At 35.7% G+C, this 22,921-nt stretch overlaps 1 protein-coding gene across 3 annotated transcripts in view; it reads left to right on the top strand.

Annotated features, from left to right (window-relative positions):
- The window catches only part of FAF1 (Fas associated factor 1), a 177,196-nt gene that overhangs the window by 54,813 nt on the left and 99,462 nt on the right, over window positions 1–22,921 (top strand). For all 3 annotated transcript variants that reach the window (XR_015698574.1, XR_015698573.1, XM_009461274.2), the window contains exon 7: window positions 225–330. Coding sequence is in view for 1 of the 3 variants with exons in the window: in XM_009461274.2 (XP_009459549.2) it covers window positions 225–330 (106 nt within the window). In the remaining 2 variants the exon portion in view is untranslated. The remainder of the gene's footprint in view (window positions 1–224; window positions 331–22,921) is intronic.

The raw sequence follows: 22,921 nt of genomic DNA on the forward strand, positions 1-22,921 counted from the left end.
GCTTTAGAGGCTGCAGTCACCTTATTAAGGACGGAGTTCAGGAATGGCCTTTGGTCATTCTCAGCATGCTTCCTTGCATTTAAGAGTGAAAAGAGAGATGATAATGTTGTGCCTGGACTTGTCCATCTAGAGTTTAGGGTGCCCTGGGGTTTTTGCATCTAACTGTAAAACAAGCTATAACATGCTTATCCCTGATTTTCTTGTTTTTCTTTCAACCATTTCAGGGCCCTGCAGGAGTCATTAAATCAAAACTTCATGCTGATTGTCACCCATCGAGAAGTCCAGCGGGAGTATAACCTCAACTTCTCAGGAAGCAGTACCATTCAGGAGGTGAGTGCTGTTTCACAGCTGAAGAATAAATGTAGCTCATTATAGCTAATGCCAGCTCTGTTAAAGAGGGTTTACATGGTCTTGATGGATATTCCTTTATTTTATTAGTCTTTTTGGTTTAATCAACTGGATCATCAAGATTGCTGTAATTTGAGTAAAGAACTTGGCCTAAAAAAGGTTTTCTATGAAATTATACAGAAAAGATGTTTCTTTTGGCATTGTAGTATCAAAATACACAAACTGTTTATTGAGTTATTCTAGAGTGATGAGGAAAGGCAGTTATTCAAATTACATTTTATCTTTAAGCCCCTTGAAGCTCTTTCTGTCTTCCCTTCTTTTAACCAGCTCCATCTCCATTTTGTAGGCACCTCTACCATTACTGGTTGCTATTGTAGTACTGTTATTCTTACTGCCTTGGTAGCCAAATGGTTTTGTGTATAATGGATGTCACTGCCATTCTATGGAATGTCCAGCAAGGGGTGATATTGTAGAGAACTTCGTCAGAATTAAGTCCTGTAAGAACAAATATCTCTAATATGACTCTGGACCCTCTGAATTTAGAACAAGCAGTCCTTGCATATTTGTAACACTCCTTTCTAACGCCAAAGGCTGTTGTCTAATGCCCCATGGTATGTCTAATGCAGATGTTTTGGATGTTATTTTCCATATAACCCACTAACTTCTGGAAACATGACAATCTAGAAATGTGAATCTTCAGAATTCACATTACAAAATATTAAGATTAAATGTTTGCTTTTCAAATTAAATGTATGTTTGCTATTGGTCTGACACTTCTCCCAGTCTTTTAGGGTTGAACAGATTTTATTGAAGTTTTTCATGTCACATGCTGACATTGTAGACAGAATTATTTGAAGTTCTGTAATACTAGCTATAGGAGCAATATCTCCTACAACAATGAAAAATTATCATTAACTGTTTTCACTGTGAATCCTATTATTCTTAAGATCTAAATTCTGATCTTTCCCCTGCGTGAAAGCCTGTTTTCTACCTTTTTAAACCTATTATAGTAAGTTTTGGTGTTTTTTTTAATATAATATAAACAAACAAACCTAGTTGCATCAGTTTGTTTTTTGAGGGGCCAAGCTCTGACAAGCTTTCCAATTAAAAATAATTTGAATATTTATGGAAAGAAATTATCAGAATATTTGTTTTTAATTTTAAAATGGTGAGATTCTAAAAGAAAACACATGCATAAATATTGCCTGTTTGGTTTTTATCTATGCTGTGTCAATTACTACTTTACTGGTGGGTCTTAACTGGCTTAAAGGAACCAGAAAGCTGTGACAGTGCATGGGAATCTAGGCTGCCTTTACATGCGGTGAAGTTTTCTTGTTGCTAATGACAGGTTACAGTCAACATGTTAACATATAAAGTCGACTTAATTTAAAAGTCAGTTATGATTTTCCCTATTAAACAACCAAAATCCAAAAAACCCCTACCACCCCATAACGAGTATGAGCATCAAAACTTTCTTTGCCATTCTGTCTTGTATCTAAGTATTACATCCTGTGGAGTGCATAAAATTATGAAGACAGTTTCAGAGACTAAAATGAAAAGAGAACTCTGGACCTTTTTATGCAGCCGATGCTGAACAGGTGAATATGTCTCTCTGTGCAAAGTCTCGTGGAAATCACTGGGGATTTGGATGAGGTAAAAGGGTTGGTGAACATTTGTCTAATTATAGAAAACAAGCACTGTTTTGTATGTTAACTCCCTAATGGCTATTTAATTTTTTTTTTTCCATTTAGCAGAGTGAGCATTGTAACAAGTGATTGATAAATCTAGTTAGTCTGTGTGATTTGGAGGAATCAGTGATATCTTTCCTTCTCCTCTCCCTTGTCTCTCTCCTCTCCAGGGACTGTTAGATTTCCCCCCCCGGCCTCCCCTTCACTGTCTTGTTCACACTTTAACAAATTAGTAGTTTACTTTCCTTCTGGTATAGTTTTGTAGTCGTGAAAAAGCTCTATGTGAGTTGCAGTTGCCAACCACAAGAGGGCAGGAAGGACTATTCAATTATTACCTAAAAATGCTGTTCAGTGTTTTCAAATTAGCTTCTGGTATATTAACAAAAAGGAGTATAATGGCCAAGTTATTGTTTGATTTACAGATAATTGGCATATTGCAGGGAGGAGACTTAATTTCACCCTTTTAAATTAAACAGGGAGATTTAAAAAGACATAAAATATTCATTAATGTTCAGTGATTATAAAGCAGTGGCATATATTTATTCTACCTTTATTACTGTTTCGATGGGAAAATACTGCAAATATTTCAGAAATCGACTTGGCCATACTGACAAGTTGAAATGTTTAAGCAGTGTTAATGCAATCTACTCACACGTTATATCCTATGCAGAAAGATTCAAAATTACTACATCAATTATTAAAAGAAATATTTAAAATTCTATAAATGTCCTACTGCTTGCCACAGTTGGGTGCAACTGTCTCTCCAGGGCTAGTTGTTTAGTTTGTTGTTATTATTAGTGCTGCAAATTTTAAGGAATAGCTATTTTTTCCATGTGTCTCAAAAAAACCAAAAAACCAAACCCACCACACTAAAAACCCAACCACACCACCCTTTCAAAACTGTCATATTTTGCAATGGATTAAATGCAAAATCCAGTGGGCTCTCAGTTGTGCTTTCCTAAACTACTGTTGCTTCAGTTCTCTGTTGTCTTTTTTTGTTGTTTAGAATGTATGTTTAATAGTAAATGATACTTGGATGAATTGGTATTTCAAAGAAGTCTTGCTGTTGAATGGGGAAACAGTCTGACAGGAAATTCTCTGAGAGAAGCCTGAAGCCGTAGTGCTCACGTCTGCTTCCACAATTTCTTGCATATTAATTCAATAGTTGGATTTTGAATGGTACTTGAAAATGCCTTTTTTTAACGTGCTTTATCTACATCTTCAACTGTTTATGTATTAAGATTTAATTTCTCAGTTTAAAAAAATATAAGTTACTATCAGTTATATTGATGTGGGATTATGAGCCTATAGAGAATCTTCAGAAATGAAATGAAAAATTAAACTGAACTTGTCCAAAATTCTGGATATTGGATTTCTTTTTCTTTTTTTTTTTTTTTTTTGTGTGTGTGTGAGTTGAGCAGGGGAGTTAACTTGGAAAGTTAATGATAACATGTTGGCCTAAATTGCAAATTAATCTGTGTCACAGGTTTCTGACATCTGTTTGTTCTTGTAAAATTGCAGTATTAAATTAATTCTGGGCAGATACTGTTCTGGGAAATATCATGATTACTTTTTTCCATGATCCACATTTTAAAGGGGAAATTAGTAGGTTTTGTGCCAGTTTGGAGACTGTAAATTAATACATTTCCAATGTATTATAGGGCTAAATAAGGACAGTTCTAACAAATTGAACTCCTAAGACTTACAAGACTAAAAGGAGTTTTCTATCTAAATACTTGCTCTTTATTCTGCTAAGATAATCCATAGAGGCTATCTGTAACTGGAGTGAGAGAATTTTTAAATTTTGATTTGAGAATCTATGTGGTAAATTATTACAAGGCATTGCCACATTGAACATAATTTGTTTTCTGTCCATTCTTACGAACTTGGTCTCATTTAGAAATGAACGTTTCTACTACTTTTCATTTTTGCAAGTTTTAGTTATATTATTTGACGGAGATAGACAGCCTTTTTCAAACGGGGGAATATTTACATGTTTTATGGAAAGCAAGTTCGTGTTCTCATCCTGGAGTAGACAAACTAATTTGTGAAAAACTTTTGAATTTGAGTTCTTGTCACAATAGCATGCTTCACACTTTTTGTTGTTTCAGTCAGTAACATAGGAGGAAAAAATAAAAAAATAAAAAAAAAAATTAACAAACTGGATAACTGCAAGGAGTTTGCGTTTGTCTATTTTATTCTTGGTATAGACCTTGAAGCCTTTTTGTGATTCCTGTGTGTGGGATTACTGAAGTATCCAGTGTACACAAGCTGTGGCTACTAAAGGGTGGACGAGTTAAATATGCAGAAACCTCAGGCCTCTTGTAGATTGGTGATTTTATTTTGTAACTGCTGGAGATTCCAGTTGAGAATACTAGCTAAAGCATGTACCGGGCACTATAATTCCTAGTAAAACATAAAATCTGTGCAAACAATGCAAAGAAGACGGGTCCCTAAATACTGGCTGCCTCTGCATAGCTGCATCTGCTCTTTATTCTGTTCCTTTAGACAATGACCTAATCGGAGGCTAGCTGCTTAGCATCCCTGTCACCTGTAATAGGTAATATATTTGTTCTTTGTTCCCTATAGACTTACTGGCTAAGGTGCAATATGAAAAGCAATGTATCCAATAGCACTCCAGGCAGGAGGAGGAACTATTTGTGCATACAACTGCTTGGGCTGAGATAAACTATAAATTCTGTGTTGACAGACCCTAATGACAGTTTGAAGTCCTTTGTACTGAATTTTTTGAAACTTTTTTGATAAGTGGATGGATGTGAAACAAAATACAAAACCACCGCTTGTAAACATGCAGGCAGAAAGCTTATTTAAAAGGCCTATGTATATAAATATAGGTAAGCAGATGAACTACCTTCAGCATGCAGAAAAATAATCCAGCTGAAGGTCTTGTACCTTTTTCAGATCTGATTTTTGGTATCTGTACAAAATATTTTCAAGCCAATTGTTGTTGAGTGATATCATCCACAGTGAAGGTCAGACGTGGGCATGGGAACACGAAATGTATATATAAATAACGTTCTTTTTTATATTGTAGCTAAGTAATTACAATAAAATACATTTGCCAGAGATCAGAATATGGACATATCCAAATATGGTACATACGTTAACAGTTTCAGAAACAGTTGTGTTTATATTTTGATTATTTTTTTTTGCTTCAAAATTGTTGAAAACTATTCTTATGCTAATAAAAATCAGTAACTAACAGTTTTTGGTATTTAATAGGAGGTGCACAAACATTCTACGCTATTGTTCAATTATTCTCTTAGTATCAGAGAAGCTAGTAAAATACGTTGTTGCTATGCTAATTGTACTCAAGAGAAGTGTATTCTTTTTGTGAAATTTGAACATTTTGTTTGCTTTTTAGAGAAATCTGTCATGTAAAAATTATTCAATTTATAGTGAGTCATAACAACAGTATACATAATTTAAACATCTATCGCTGTCATAGCCTCACTGTTCTATAGTGGTAAATGATTACCAGCTAGCAAGCTAGGTTTTGACTTTTTAAACAAGGAGAGAAAAATGTATTTTTATAAAGCTAAATCAACTTCTTTATTTGTTTTTTTTCTTTTCTTTTAAAGAAAACCAGCACATTGCTAAACTAAAATGTATTTGCTGAAAGAAATCCTTGATAAACTTTTTGTAAATGGTCGTGCGTTAGGAATTGTATGAAAAGGAAGTTCCTTGGGAAATAAAGAGAAAATACCTTTTATGTACCTGTTCAAAGTGATAGCTTTATTAGGCACTTAAAATATCTTAATATCTGACTGTAGAGATCTGTTTCGAAGAGATCGTATTGATAAAGGTATATAACCATTATCCTTTTTATGCAACAGAAACAGCAATAAGAGATAAAGGAAGGACACTCTTTTACTTCTCTATTAATTATGAAGCTTAATATATTCCTGACAGAATATGTTTCATAACCTGTAATTTGGTTTTGGTGGGTTTGGACGTGCATATCATTAAAGAAACGATCTTCAGTTATCAAAAACTAGTAAACATGGACACTTTTATATGCAAGAAAAGGCAGAGAGTAAATAATTGCACTGGTGACCAATACTGTAATAATCCTGTTTTACAATATGCACTTGACAGGTTGTAATAGTGCTAATTGAAGAGACTAATTCACACTTGCTTCATTCTATTCAAAGGCAAAATCAGCAGCTTGTTTTGCTTTTGACCAGATGGTCCTGATGAACACCTACTGTGCACTTTAAGTGCTTTACTAGAATTACAAAGGCTGGGGGCTGCGTCCGACTCAAAATGATTTGAGAAGAGAAAAAACCCTCACTGCTCAATGGATTTGGTGCAACTAAATTAATTCTAGTGGACCCATTACACATTGAGCCCCCTTTTCAAAGTGCTGAGCCTCCTCGTTTGTTCTGTAGCAATGAGAAAGTGAAAGGCAGATTACTGCAAACAGAAATAAAAAAAAAGTGCTGTGAAAAGGAGAAAAGAGGCCTTGAAGCCTTTTCATATCATTTGGGTTTTTCAAGTGCGTTATTTTTGGGGAGGGTGGATGTATGAAAAGCCAATTGGAGTTTTTTTTGTTTTAAAGTGCGCTATTTAAGTACTATGAATATAAAAGCAAGAGCAACAGTTGACTGAGTTTACTGTGGTAAAGCTTTGTGTCCAAGGATGAATCAAATTCATTATAGTCAATGCTTTGTATTTTCATATGAATGTAGGGTTAGTTTCACAAGACTGTGTCTGTTTAGGATAATTATAATTTAATATTTTCCTTTCATAAAGTTATCACTGTAGATATCTAAAATTTGCTGAAAGCAGGGTTTTTTCCTTGAATAAATTTAGAAACACCCAGAGAGTTTAAAACTCCAAAGGAAGCTGTTTGATTTCCATGGGAAGGCGAGGCATGTTCCAATAGTGTCGAAGCACAGATTATTATAACTAATTAGAAGTCACACATCTGTTAGCTTTCGATTTGTCAGCGCTTGTAGTTTTCTGTGTATGTTTGTGTCTCCCTTCTTCCTTTCTCTCGTTCTCTGTCTCTATTACACTCCATCCGTAAGTGTAGTTGGATTTGAGAGAAACTCTCAAAGGATAAGGATCAATTTATTTGAATTTGAAAGTAATGAGGAGTCATTGTTATAATTTTGGTTATAGGTTTGGCTCCGTAAATGCTCAGTCATGTGAGTTGTCCTTATTTTAGAAGTAATCATGTTGAATTGAATGGCTTTACTCATGTAATTTAAGGATGCTAAGGATTTTGGGGATCAAGACCTAATTTAAAACCCTGAATTTTTTGAAAACTGCAATTAAAACCATCGCTTGCTATTCTGATTTTGAATATTTGCTATGTTTTACTTTCAAGGTGAAGAATTTTTATGCAAGGCTTCTATCATAATGCTAGCTATTAAAAAGGTGTTAGCATGAAATGACAAGAAAACCTAAGCAGCTTTATGAACATATTAAACAGCTATTTCCCTAGTTCCTGTGCTATTTAAAGTGGGAAAGCAGTACTTGGTAGCTAAATAGCATAGCACTGCTATCTCTATAAATTATATTTAGTTGAATCACAAATGAAAAACAAAAGTTAGCATTTTTTGCAATTAAAAAAAATTAATTTACAGCTTGTAAATTAAAGTGTACTAGAGCATGGTTTAACCTTTCTATCCTATGTTAACTATAATATGATCACTTCTATTATTGCATGATATACACTTATATTAAAAAAAACCCAATCGTTAAATTGCTGATTTGTTTTCAAACAATGAAATTTGTATTTGTGCAAATTATAGTAGGCACAGTGTTCTCTCATGTTTTCTCATCAAACAACCCAATTATACTTATAAATAGTGAGGTGCTAATGAACTGTTGTTCTGGAAAAGTTTGTTTGTGTGGTTTTTTTTTTTTTTTTTTTTAACTTGAGTAAGAAAGGAAACACTTCACAATTTTAGAGTGCTTGCTTGGTGAGAAAATATTTGAAAATATTGTACTTATGTAAATCATGTTGGTGCTATCACTTTTAAATACACAACAGAAGCCAATCTAAAAACCCCATCAGTTCATATGCAGTGCAACTAGATTCCTGACATTGTAAATTGCTCACTTAATTGGGAACTGATGATTTACTTTTATTCATTGAGTTATAGAAGTTTTTTCACTGAGAGTTTGTATTTTGGTTTAAAGTTTATTGGTGCATTCATTTAATAGAAAAAGGAAATTTTTTGGAGAGTTGCAGCGATGAGAATATTTAACATAGTAGTTGTGGAGATACAACACTGAAATGGTCAACAGTATCTTAGCAGCAGTGTAATGATAGTGCTGTGCTACATCGCTTTGTAATTACTATGCAAAGAAAATACTCACTTGCCATTTCAAATGTGAATTACTAATTTTTGTCTCTGTCCAGTCCATAACATCTTAGTGAAACAGTGCGCTATCTTTTTAGTCCACCCGTTTCTTATGATTTTTTCAGTTGTGTTCCTATGACTGTGTGAAACATGAACTTGAAAAGTTATTCTTTTATTTTTGTACTGAGAATCATGGGCATAAATTGAAGAGCCTTGCACTCATTTAAAGGATAAAATGGCCTCATAATCACCCTCGAGAAATCCCTGTTACTGTTTTTAAAAAGGGTTATAGAAGCTCTTGGCAAACATTTGCAATAAGTGGCAAAATTTATGCCTTGCTTTGTGATAGTTGCGTGACCAGACAGTGGGGTATAGGATTGTTTTAAGGTTTTTACAGCTGCAGGCAAAAAGCATCTGTTCCTCGAAAAGCCTTCATTGTTTAATTTTGACATTGACTTTTCCATGCTGCTTGTACCAGTCTCTGGATTAGGTGCCACTAAGATAAAATTTGTTTTAAGTTGCTCCCAAATGCAGCTGTCACTATACATGGCCTTGTAGCTTAGGGAAAGTAGACATAATCAAAACAAGCATTTTTGTACAAGGTCATCTTGGTAGACTGAAAAAGCTCAGAGCAGGAATTTTGACAATATTGTATCTTGTGAGTAGCTAGGCTATTAGCTTTTGTGTTTGTTTAATAATTCTTCTGGTGATCACTAACGTGTATGACTGCCCAGAAACAATGAAAGAAAGGGATTTTTTTAAACTGCACTGGTTTTTCTTCTATATATATTTTATATTTATTTTGATTGAGCAGTTACTGTGGTATTAAATCACATACAGTCCATGTGTGTTTGTATCTCTATATCTCTACAGTGAAATGGAATGATTTACAAAAATCAGGGAAAACCGACATTTTTGAAAGAGCTTCCATTTCTTTCCTTCAAAGTTTCCAGTGAATTAAAAATGAAAGAGCACTTCATTTTATTTATCCCAGAGTTGTGTTAATTTCTACCCAGCTGGTCTAAAATGATTGATACAAAGCCAAATTTGTGACTGCCTGCATTACAAAGTCTGTAATTTGCTAATGAATTATGATAATAATCTTTCATCATACATGAAAGATTTAGACAAACAATTTACTAACTATATAGTTTGATCACAATTTTTGGGTTTGTACCAAGCCTTGAATCTACTTTATTTTTCCCTGCCTAGATTAGCAGACCAAAGTGAACTTATTCTTATCTTGTTTTGAAAGTAATAATGCTGGAAGATATGTGGGGATAATGGTGGACAGCAGAAATGATACAAGCTTGTATTGTAAAACTCCATATTTAATGTATATACAAATCAAACCACACAGTTTCCAACTAGAGAAGCATCACAGTAGGCATGGCACAAGAAGTTGTTTGAGACTGCATCTGCTGTTGTAGGGACATAGAAGTAAATGCAAACAGGGTAGAGATGTTTCTCAAGTTAAATCTCCACTGGGTATGGTGGAGGCAAACTATTTAAAGCATAGCTAGACAAAGGCATAGGAGCAAACTAGGCTCCTTCTGAATTTTCCAGAAGAGGGGCAACGGCCACAAGGTCCTGTCAACCCGAGTGAAGTTTGTGGTTACTTGCATATCATGTCAGCAATTGATCATGAACACTCTAAGGACCTTCTAAGGATGATATTCACAGTAGGACACAGTATAAGCAGGTGTCTTCGTATACAAAATCTGCTCATTTTTGGTCATCTCAGGGAGCGGATCATCCACCTTCTGACCAAAGGTTACTTCCCAGTTCTGCAGAACTTGGGTCTGTGTTGGATGTTTTACTTTTCCAATAGTGACCAACACAGGAAAAAGGAGAGGAGCTTTCTGTTCAGTGCCCTCTGACTTTTCTTCTGTTTTGCAAATAGACTCGACCATTTTTCTGCTCCTCTTGAGCTCAGTTTAGTGGATTTAAGTGGACATAATTTTGATGTCCACCCTAGAAAAACAACCAACTAAACAGAAAAAAACCCACAAGACCTAACGCATATATCCAATGCTGCCATTGACTTCAGTGATTCCTGGCTTTATGTACTTCTCTTCAGACCGTAAGTTACTTGAAACAGCTGGTTTCTCACCCCGAAACCACACACATACGACTGCCCAAAACAAAATCGCATTGAGATTCCTGTGGCTACTATTACGTGAAGTATTGTTTAACTGGTAAAAAGGTAGAAAAAATAAAGAAACTGGGAGTAAAGGCAAGAAAGTAGGACAACCAGCAAGAAAATGCCATCCAGAGCAAGGACTGGTAATGTGGCCTTGTGAAGAGATAAGGAAAGCAGCTTGGGGTAGGTGCTGACTGGAGAGGTGCTTGAACCATGAACAAAGGCTTTTTGTTGTTGTTTTATTATGTTGTTTGTTCTTACCATATTTAGGGGACTAGAACTTTGTGAATAACCAGGAATGTGTTAATGAATTACTTCTTACTGAATCAGGTTAAAAAGAAAAAAGTCTTGAGTTTGGTTAGAAGAGGGTATTTTTTACACAATCCTCCCAGCTGATAGAAAGTGCAGAACAATGCTGTAAACACTTAATCTATTTTAATTCATTGTGTTTTGGAAGAAAAAGAGATTATTAGAAAATCTTGGGTTTTTTTTTTTTTTTCTCCCCTTGAGTTACATACAGAAACTGTCACAGACTGTGCCATATGCAGCATAGAATACTGCTAATGTTGATTCTTTGGGGGTGATTCTTTTGGAAGTAAGAGAATTTAATACAACAATAAACATTTTTGAGACATCATTCGTTTGTATATATTGCTTTGGAGTGGGGAGGGAGGCATGTGACCAACAGAGATTCAGTGTACCAAAGACCTTAACTCTCACCAATCTTCTTCTTTCCCAGGAAGGTGATTCTATCTAGTAGCTGTAACCTAGTATCTCTAAAATCTAGTAGCTCTCTTGGAAATTATGATGCACTGTAATTTAAAAGTGTAGAACAATATCTCAAGATCTTCACAATATTCAAAACAGATAAGCAATGAAAGAAAAAAAAGGGAAAGAAGAGTACAAAGAACAAGGATTTTTTACTATTTTTCGACAATTTGTCTATAAGGAAGAGAAAGCCTCTTCCTACAAATCTGTACTTATAAAATGGCGGTAGGTCTGACTGCCTGGTATCACATGGTGTAGCTGTACATACTTTACTCCAACCCCAACAAAGGGAAATGGAGAAAGGAATAACGAATCCTAAGAACTGACATAATTTCAGTCATTTCATTCACAGCATCAGGGCAAAATGCAGCACCCCAAATATCTCTGCAATTTCTTCCAGGAGAAACAGAAAGACGAAAGTTTTATATTGGTTTTGGATTGTTCTCAAACTTACTTTACTCATTTCTGATGACAGGCTACCTTTTAGTGAACTCAGCAACTCCCAAAGTGTAACTCTTACTTAAGAAACATTGCGAGCTGTGTTTGTGTCTCATTATTAGTTTCACTGTAACCGTAAGCTGAATTTCAGTTCAACATCTCCCCTCTGTGTCTTGTATAAACTCCTGTTTGCACTTGGCCACAAAAAGTTCCTCTTTTAAGACAGGAAGGACTTATTCCTGAATAATTCAAAAGTGGGGAGCGTAAGAAGTGCTTAGGTTAATCTGGGGAGTGTTTTGTGTGTTGACAATTTCACCTATAACTATCAATCTGTTTCACCCACTCTGCTTAAAAGGTCTTGGCTTTTTTTTATTCTATGCATTGACATTGGGCTGGCAGAGGAAAGGCTAGACTGCAGCTGAGAATTGTGACCACAGGGCAGCCTGGGCCAGGACTAAGACAAACAAAATGGAGAAGCTCTGACATTCACAAAAAGCAGCAACAGAACAGTGGAAGAGGGTACTTTTTTGTAGTACAAAACAGTAAAGTGAAACTTCTCTCCCTGTTGCAAAAGGTAAACTGTCAAGTCAGGCAGGTCCACGTTAGTGTTTCGAGGTTGGGTCTCATTAGGCCAGTGAAAAACAGGGTAATTCTCTAGAGCATTCTGTGAGGTCTGGGTGGGACAAAAGTTTATTTTTTGATGAACTAAGAGTAGTAGACTGAGATGAAGCTTGAATTGCCGTGGAGATGTCTTTACTCTCCTCTTTAAATCTTCCCACAGAACAGTAAGTTGTAGTCTACAGCTATGTGTACGATAGCATGCAGGACAGCGCAATAGGAGGTCTGCATAGAAAAACAGTTAGTGATGAGGATCTAACATCCACGCTCTTTATGTTTCTGGCATTCTACTAGCAACCAGTTCTAGTCTGTTCCTGTGGAATGAATGTTTCTTAGTAGTTGAAATTTTAAAATTGTGCATCTTCTGGTTTAGTTTGATCCTAATGGTATTCGGTTTGCATGCTTTGAGAGTGCTCCGTCATGCAAGCTGAAGTACAGTAAGTTGGACAAGTGGGAGACTTACTTAAGATCAGGGATGTGTTTTTGAGGTAAAACACTAATGCAATTCCATCCTACAAGGACTGGATCTGCACCAGTCCTTTGGTGCAAAACAGTATTTTCAAATGTTACGCCATTGGGAAACCTTCTCCGTTTTAGCAAAAACACTGTCATTTTTTAATAATTGTATAAACAGAGGTGGTCGAATTCTTCTATAACAGGAACAAGTAAATGAAAGATTAAATGAAAAGTGCACCTCCTGTGTGTTTCGACTCACTGCAGAGTAGTCATGCAAAGAATCAACATGAGCAGTAAGAGAAGCCTTTTGAATACCCAAAAAGGTATAGTTTTTCCTTTAGAGGAGTATGTTAGCATTGTGTTTCATTACATTTTTTCTTAAGATCAGTTTGAAGTGAGGAACAATAAAACTCGGAGATTAAATGTTCTTCTGAAACATAAATGCAGTCTGAAATAAGCATCTGTCATCTCAAGACAGAGGAGAACTGCAAATCAGATTTTTAAACTGCAATATCAGAAGAGAACTGCAAATCCAATTTCAGTTCTGATTTTGTGTGTCTTTCGCCTTATGTCAGTTTATTTGTCGGATCTAAGATCATTCAGTTTTAACTTACAAAATTTGACAATCACCCATCTATATTTTCTTCTCTGTAGGTCATTTTGCTTGTGTAGTAAACCATGTCTTTCTCTTTTTTTCCCCCTCTTCTTTTTAAGCATTTTTTTTCTTCTGTTTCCTTTATTTTTTGTTAGTCCACATACACGTTTTCTTTTTCACTGCTCTGTCATTCCTACTCTTCATCTTCTGGTTTATTGATTCTTTTGCAGTTTTTAATGAAAAACTTTTAAGAATTTCTTCATTGCTGCTTGTTTAAAAAAATCAAGATGGTTTATCTGACTTAAATTTTCTGAATACCGCTTTCTCCTTACAATGTAGAAAAACATACTGTAAATCAGAAACTTTTACATTATTATGCTCTTTATACTTATTTTTGCAATGCAGAGTGGTAAGTATGTTGAATTACACTTCAAAACTGTCCCCATGTGGAGGGAATTACTGAGTACAATGCTTGCACGTTAGCTGTTCAAACGGAGACTGAATTTTCACTGATTATTATCTGAATATCAAATGGAATTTTTTTCTATCAACTAAATTGTTATTCTTGGTGTTAACTTCCATAGTTCAATAAAATTACACTTTCCTAGGATTTAGAAAAGAAGTGTTTTTACATTTTTGGTGTCTTTTTGTTGGTGTATATTTTATACACTGAATTTGCATAACTATGAGTATCCTTGTGGTTCAGAGGAGGAGCTGTTAGAACGGATCTGTAAAACAGTTGTTTTATTAACATCTTCACAGGGAAAAACCAGACAGAATAGCTGAATATGTAAATGAGCAGCTTGTGATGCTATAACTTGTCAAATAACCATTGATGCAGTATAGCTGAGCAAACTGTTTCAGTGTGTGCATATACAGTAGGTATTTCTCTCCAAATTAATATTTGCATTTGAAATGCATGTGTAGTGCAAATACATGAGAAGTATATAACAATTAATAATATTTTGTGTTTGATGTTTACATATTATGTGCTTTGCATTTTAATTCTTAACGTTATCTGCTGCTTTAATCATCTTGAATTAGTGTTCCAAATGTATTGATTCAAAGGGATTTATTACTTAGTTATTAAGGTTTGATAGACAGTTATATCCTTAAAACAGGTTGGGTTTGGTCAGTAGTTAGCTGGCATTTTTTGAGGATGCCATTTTGTTCTTCAAAATCGCAGACCATTTTAAAACTTCTATGTCACCTTTATGAATGTTTCTGTGTTGTAGTGATGAGAAAAACTTACAGAATAGGACACCACTTTAATAGCGTTTTACAGCTTAGAACTGCTCTGTGCAAAACCGCTACTACTTCTAATCTAATTTAGTTAAACCAACATGAACTGTTGTGTGAACATTCTTATTTATCTTAAGGGCAGCTTGTTCTGCTTTAACGTAAACAGAGGAGGAATTAGATGAAGTTAAAGCAAAGTAAGGCTTGTCCTTGGTGAGAGGTAAAAAGAATAATTTAAACCTGTATTAGTTAATACATGACACACAAATCACAGTAAACCCCTTGTATTTGCAAAACACTTAGTCATATACATGCATCTGGTAGAGGGCAAAACTTTGGTTTCCCTCAAGAGTCCCATCTTCACTATGCAAGCAAATAGAAACTACAGTCTATACTAAAACCAGCCGTACTGGTTGTAAAGTAATAAAGTAACACCAAGTACTATAGTGCCAAATGTGGAACATGCAGTAAACCTCGTAAGCATGCCCTTCTGTCAGTGCTCCTGTCATCTTAGTATAATGAGCTTAGTTTTCCCTCTGAAGTGGCATGTGTTCAAGTGTATAGATAAGGACTTTGATTTGAAGACCTTTTACAATCTCTATTTATGTAGCAAAAAATTATTACCGTTATAATAATATTGAGTAAAAAAAAAAAAAAGTGGCATGTTCTTCAAGGTATTTACCATGCCCTCCTGGATTTGTTTCCATGATGACTTTCTTGTTCAGCCAGTAGGATTCCTTTGACTTTGGTTGGTTTTATAGACAAAGAAATGCTTCTCAGACTTTTTTGAAGCTCTTTCTCAATTTCTTGTGTTCTTCGGTTCTCCCATTTGTGAACCATGGCTAACTTACTGTAATGCAGTTGGAATAAGGAAAAAACGTCAGTTTTGTACTCTCTTCTTTGGCTGCTTGGCAATTCAAATGTAGTGTTCAATTAGAAATTACTAGAAAGTTTAGTGTTCATATCCGTTATAAATAAAAACTTGTTTACATTTTTAATTTCTATAAACGTGCTATCCATGTTCTACCACTGTTAAAATGATGACTTGTTGGGTATTTTTTTTTTAGTTCTTTGTCCAGTTTAGTGATAAATGTCACTGTTAGAGAATAAACCTGACAATACCCTACTGTATCATGAGGATCATGGTGGTTTGGAGGAGTGCAGTATTGCAACAGTTGTTCTGTGGTCTTAGGGAATGGAGTGAGAGATGCGGAGCAGTGTTTATGCAAAACAAAATTAGCTGTATTCCCAAAATGCACCTTAAGATAGTTTATTTTTCTGGTTATTTTATAAAAAACCGAAGACCTTGTACCATCATAAATTTAGGGCTAATTCTGCATTCTGTCTGCTTGCATAGATAGGATGTTGCTCCCGCAAAACTGTCAGTGACCTCTGGGAATCGTATCCTGCTGCCCTCCTTGTAGAGGTGTCCCCAGAGCTGGAGGGTGGGAGAGGGAGGAGGAGAGGATGAGCTGTTCTCAGCAGCCGTTTGCCCTTAGACTTCTGTTCTGGATCCTAGCTGGGAGTCAATGTCACTTTATAGCTGTATTTAACTCCCTGTCATCCTGCTCCCCTTTTCCTCCCCATGTGCTGCTTTGAAGGCAGCCCTTGGGGTCAGCGGCAGCCTGGCTTCTGCAGGAGCAAGCCGCTGCTTGGAAAGGGAGCCTGAGAAGCAGTGCAGAAGCAGGAGCTAGGCAGACCTGTCAATGGCTTTTTTTCCCCCCAAGTGTTAATTGTGGTCACAAAAGTTAAGTGTTTCTGTAAAATTAACATCTTGGTATTATGTATTTATTTTCTACCATGTAGCTTCAATGTCAGGTTTACTCAGCAGACAAGTCAAAACAAGAATATTTTTTCTAACTGCTGTTACAGCAAGTCTCAGCCTGGGATCTCAGAAAATCACAGTGTTCGTTCTGGTAGGCAGCTAATAGGAAACAATAAAGATTTAGGGTTCAGAATTTAATTGGCACTGATGTTGATGTAGGAAGAACAACCGCACGCAGTTTACTCTTGTGAAGCTTTATTGATTCTTTTTTAAAAGGAAAGCTCTGATGAAAGTAAAAAGAGGCGTTTAATTTGCAAGTATTTCTACACAGTTTTTATTCTGAAACGTGCTTTTCTATCCCTCTCTATCCCTGCGCAGTAAGCATGCCTTAAGATCTGATTCAGAGACAGATACTGAAAAACAGAAGTGTAAGGTTGTCACTTCTACTGTTCAGCTTGTTCATTTGGATGATATAGGGGCTTTCTTACAGGTTAAATTTACATCTTTCCCAAGGCTAACGTCTGATGTGCATTTGTAAGTATTTTTAAGATAATGTGACATTAACACATCCTCAAAATGTCTATCCCAGATTCTAATATTTCAGTGACATTATTTCCAAGGATCACATCTGGAATATTGCTCTTGAAGAGGTGGGCGTATGAACAGAAGCTTCCTGTTTTTCTGACATTACCTGTATACTGAAGTCTAGAAACAGGATCTTTTTTGTCACTAAGGCAAATGATCTTTTGAATTTCAGTGAGGAACTGAGGATATTTCTTCAAGTATAGATTGATCTCATGCTTTCAGAGTCTGCAACAAGGTCAAAGATATGCAGCAGAATGAACTGCAGAGGCCTTTGAATGACTTCCTACTCCCATGGCTTCTTTGCAAACCATGATAAAGATTGAGTCCTCAGGGTATCATCATTGGCACAGCCACCACAGATGGCCTTATATTCGATAGCTGGTATCTCAGTCTCTACTTTCAAAACAGTTTTGAAGATTTTTGCAAAGGAGTGGCCTATTTCCCCTCCAATCTGATCTGTCCATTTTCTCAATAGCTTTTGTGATAGATTACACACATTTCTTCTGGTCTGGAATTACAATTTAAAACACCTGTGTTTGTGACACCATTACCAGCAGCTTTCTGCCATCACTGCAACCTTTTTTCCTGCTGCTTTTCAGGAATTTGTCAAGACATCTGCAGGCAAGCCTTTTCTGGGTCTTCTAACCTGTCGGGCTTTAATAATGGCCTCTTATTTCAAGGGAAGAGGATTTTACAGAAACTATTCCAAATATCTAAAATGAATACAAGATGAGAATATTTACCTTTAAAATAGTGGGTCTAAGTGCCTTTGTTTTCACATTCCTGTGGAGAGTTTTGATATTACTGAGCAGGTTTCTCTACTCGAGGAGGTCAGTTAATCTGTGTTTCCTAACCTGCCAGATCCCTGTCTGTACATTGCAGTTCATTTCTTGCCCAAGAACTATCTTTGGCTGTGTGTCATCACTGCTATTGGTGCACATGTCACTTAAAGACACAAAGCTACAAAATAAATTCACCAAATTTATTGTCAGCCTTCATGCCGTCCATGTGATGGCATACATGGCTTTCTGTCCCTTTCATGATGATTGGTGAGTAAGTGACAGCTCACTTGCCCAGTCTGGATCACAAGCTCTTTATAGAATGTTTTGCAGAAGCTGTTGATAGTGTGTATGCAGAATCCTCACACACCCCAGTGTCAAGGTGATGATCACACATTAACAAGGACGTTCAGAGACTTGACTCCTCTCTTAGAAAGCATTTGGACTTTCAGAAAGGCCCATTCCCTTCTGGTTCCTCTGCTTGAGTGCCCAAAGATGATGTGCCCAGATGATTTGGAACGTTTCTGACAACCGGGAGACCTTGGAGGATATCCTCAAAACTTTCCAGATTGTCGTTACTCAAGGCCGATCTTTTTGTTCCAGAAACAACAAAAAAAGTGCTAATGAATCTATTCCAGACCTTACATCTCTTTAGCAGGCCTGTTATATACATTCTTGATCCGTTGGATGTGTCTCTAATTAATTTTCTTCTAAGTGTTCTCACATAGACCATAAAAGAGGTGATTATGATTTCACTGTCCTGTTTGAAACAATTTTAGATCCAGGGCATACTTTCTCTGCGGGTGAATGGCCATCAGCGTGTCCCAGTCCTTTCTTCAGGTTTCCATTTTGTTCTTGCTGGACTGTAACAGATTTGTCTTCCCCATCTCAAATCCATGGACCCCATGATGTATGTGGATACTTTCAGGGTTCGAGGGTGCTTGCTTGTCTCCAGTAATGGATGTTCATCCTAATAGGTAAAAGTATTTCAGGAGTCTCACCAAGATATGGCTGAATGATCTGGTTTTGGTAGAAGCCTAGGTCTTTGTCTCTCATGGAAACTCATTCCCAAGGGATATTGGATTATTTCCTGGATCTTAGAGTGCAGAGCTCTCGGATATCTCTTAGCTACCCAATAAGTCTTTGTCATCTCAGGCCATTACCCATTAGTAGAAACAAGAAAGGTTATTGCTCAAAGCAGTTGTTCTCTGTTGCTGTCCTTTCTGGTCAGAGGTTTTGTTTGCCATTGTTGCAGTGAGATAAAAAAATATTTTGAAGTGTGTGAAAAATAAAGACTCTGTGTAACTCTCTTGTTGTTATAACAGAATAATAAAGAAGACTGTGCAGGAGTGATTCATTACTCTTTTCCTTTCAAGCACTTAAAAGAAAAACAGAGCTGAAAATATTTCTTTGGGAGATACTGAAATACCTCATTAGATCTTTCTTTTTATTGGCTATTGAGGTGATAATTCTGTAACAGGAACGAAAGTGAGGATAAATTTTGCTTTGATTTATAAAGATGTGTTAATTTGAGCTGAGTAGATCTTTTCTGATCTTAATATTTGTTATCTGTGAGTATTGTTTTGTAATACATACTTCCTAGTTTTATTTTAGAGAAAAAGTAATTCTGATGGGGAGCCTGTTAATTCTGTGCAACACTGCAGGTATTTCTGGGGGAGTGAGTAGCTGAGTTTTTAATAACCTGCAATTTAAGTAATTTTTTTCATTAAACGGAATAGCGTTCACTGCTTATTTAACAGTTATAGAGTTGCATGTCAAGCTAAGCCTGAAAAACACAGAGAAAATAATATGTATGTTTAAATAATTAAGTTAACCTTTATTCAAATCTTTCTGTTTCAGTGACGTGATAAGTTTGCACAGTCGAATAGTGAAAATGGTCAGAATAGCTTCATATTAGCTCTTTTTCTGAAGTGGTCATTACATTTTCTGTTGTTGTTCTGCAGCATGTGAATGGCAAGCTTTGTAAACACTGGAATCTACAGAAGAGGTAACTCCCTGTAGTGTTTTGGTCAAACACTAATGAAATTGCACTTAGTTGTATATTCAAGAAATATTGACCCCTGCCTTCATGACATAGGTTTGTGATTTCAGCAGTGTGTGGTTTCTGGCTTACTTGAGCTAGACAATTCTCTAAGGCGTCCACCGTTGAAGGTATAGTGAATAAATTCTTGTTGCATTGAGACAGACTCAGTTGTGCATTCCCCTTAGTAGAACAAAATAATGTAATTTTCTTCTACAATTTTGGAATTTTGAAGGGAAATGTGATTTTGGTATTCTGGACTACTTACACTTTTAATTTAACCAGTCCAATTCTGGAAGCCAGTCCAGTTCAGGAAGCCTTGTAGCCTGAACTACAAGCTGCAGAACTGGACCCTTAGCATGTGTATTTTTGTAAATACCAAGCTATCCAACTTCCTGAAAATTCTGAAAATTACAAGTTTATATAAATGATCTTAGCATTTTTTAGATTTTGGCCATTTGTTGCTGTCTCATGCAGGTCCTGAGAGGTTTCTGGGTTATCTTCCCAGTCAAAACATTCTTCCTAATAGCAGTTTCATTTGAATAACCTGGAAATTAGTGGGGAGTGAGAATGAATGGGCACATCCTTCATCTTGAAAAACTTAAGACGAAGTTCTGAACTTTTCTCTTTTCATAAGGTTTCCTCCTTATGAAAAATGCTCTTTTCTAGACAGCTTCTGTGACTTTTTTTTTTGTCAGCTTTTCTGTCATAAATGCAGTTCAAGCATGTGAAGCAGCTTTTGGCAGGAGTGTGCCAGTATGCCTTTGATAAAAAGGTTAGGTTCAGCAAAACAGGACTTCTTTTCTTGATAAAAGGGTTGCTGCTTGTAAAGAAAACTTCCTCATCGGAGAGGCTTCCAGATCATTTTTATCTCCAAATTGTTCTATGTACTAGTTTTACAGAGTTCACATTTGTTGATTTTTCTCATTTTCTGGTAACACTTTTCCTTCATCTTCCTGTGTCTGCATCTGCATAGAACTCAGACGTCAGGTTTTCCAGTATGGCTCTCAGCTTACTGTGTTTATTTTAACTGCCCTAATATTTTTCTGTTATCTGATAACTTCTAATAGAGAACAGGAGTTGAAAATAACCCTTTATAGCCTTCACGTAGAAAAATATGGTTTTTGACAACTTGAACTGTACTAGTTTGCTTTCCCCTTCACCTTTTTGTATTCTACAAATATGTACGACTCATGTACACCTACCACGAGTTCAAGTGCTGACTTGTTTGGGGAAAGACTTAAAGAAATTAAAGAAATAAGAGCCAAAGAGAATGCAGACTGGGGTTTTTGATCAGATTGCAGCTCTTCTTTTCAACACTATTCTGTTTTTTCAGGAAATACATTTAAACATATTTAAAGGTGGTAAAAATAGTATTATTGATGAAACCAAAACAAATTGTATGGCTTCTTTCCGTAAAGATGAAAATCTATATTCAGATTGCACCTTTGCCCAATTCATTTGTTAACTCAACAGAATTTCATCTCTGCTTTACTCACTGTCTTACTGTCTTTAACTTTTTAAAATCCTGATGAAGATCAATTTTCACCTTATCATGGAAGAGGTAGACAGGGGTATAGTTGACAAATACGTACAGATGTTAACGATAATGATTCTTTTCCCTTATTCAGAAAACTCTTAGTATATTTTCACCTGTACTGCCACTGCTGCTAAAGTGCAATCTGTGTCACTGAAAAGAAATGAAAGAGGCAGAGGTCTTCATACTTTTAAATGTATTTTTAGTTCCTGCATTAAAAAACAAAAGCAAATCTAATACCTGATTTTTTAATCATCATCTTGTTTTCTTGTCTTTTTGTTTGTTTGTTAGAAAACTATTTCATATTGACTTTGAATGCAAATGAAGATCTAGCTCTTATAAGATGTGACAATAAATTTCTGAAAGCTTCAAAGTTGTTTCCAATGAAATTGTGCTTGGGATACAAGTACAGGGAAGCAGTGCTTTAAAACAGTCTACTTTATATTTCCCTCTATACAATATAGAATAAAAATTACATAAATTTTTGTACCTGTTAAATATGTACTAAGTGAGAGATTTTTCTCTATCTTATTAAGTAAATGAGGGGGGTTTTTTGGTGGAAGATTCCATAGTTAAAGACGTAAACCCGCAATTTCTTGCTTCTATAGCACAACATAGTTCAGAGCTGAGATTAGAGAAACCCTGTAGAGTGGCTAATACTTGAGGGCATCCCCAACTAGAAAAGTATGTGAATTTAGGCATGGGAGGAAGGAAGGATCTGCTTTAAATTTAGTGTAGGGTCACTGAGTCTTAATGATAGATTAAACAAGGGAGGTGGAATAATGAATAGGGGTATGCAATGTGTAGCACTAATACCAGAAGTCCATGGTTTTCACTGGTTATTTAATGTCTTTTCCCATATGTTTCTGAATAGAGCAGGTTATGGCAGGGATGAGCTAAGGAATAGCTTTGTTAGTGAATTGTTAAATAGACTGAATTCTCTTTTTAAAAATGTATATGTATGTAAGAGAGCTGCTTGTTAATAGTATAATCGAGCACCTTATATGCATATACCTTAAACATAGCAATATTAGTAACTGTATTTGATGTGTGTATGTTGACGTTCTTAAAATACACTGTGCAGATCATCTGCATAATTTTCTTTTCCGATGTGAAACTAACAGCCATTCCTTCGTTAAAGCAGAAATGAATTTCAGATTCTTTCTGAATACTGTTGGTGTAAAGAAAAACCCCAAAAGAATTGGTGATTTGGTAGACATGAAAATGAAATGGAGGAAGTACCAAGAAATGTTGTCATTAGTAGAAAGTTGACTAACAGCTCAGTAAACCTTGTTTTATAATTTATTTTAACTTGAATTTAAAATAACAGTAATAGAATATCTATTAAAACCCAACCACATAAAATAATTTATTAAATTCATACTTACAGTGACTGAGAAAGATATCACAATTTACTTTAGTGTTGAGTTCATGCTGAGTTCTTACATGTAAGAGTCTGCCAGCTACCTGATACCAACAACCTAGGTGAACCAAGCAAGTCAACTGTTGAGTTATTGATGGGTTTCTGGGTAACCCATATTCTCTTTTCTGTGGTGAAGATACCAGCAAGTATTCAGAGAAAA

Source organism: Nipponia nippon, unplaced genomic scaffold (assembly GCF_047370975.1).
Source record: "Nipponia nippon isolate SJK-2023a ecotype South Korea unplaced genomic scaffold, ASM4737097v1 scaffold_5, whole genome shotgun sequence".
NCBI classification, from domain to species: Eukaryota; Metazoa; Chordata; class Aves; order Pelecaniformes; family Threskiornithidae; genus Nipponia; species Nipponia nippon.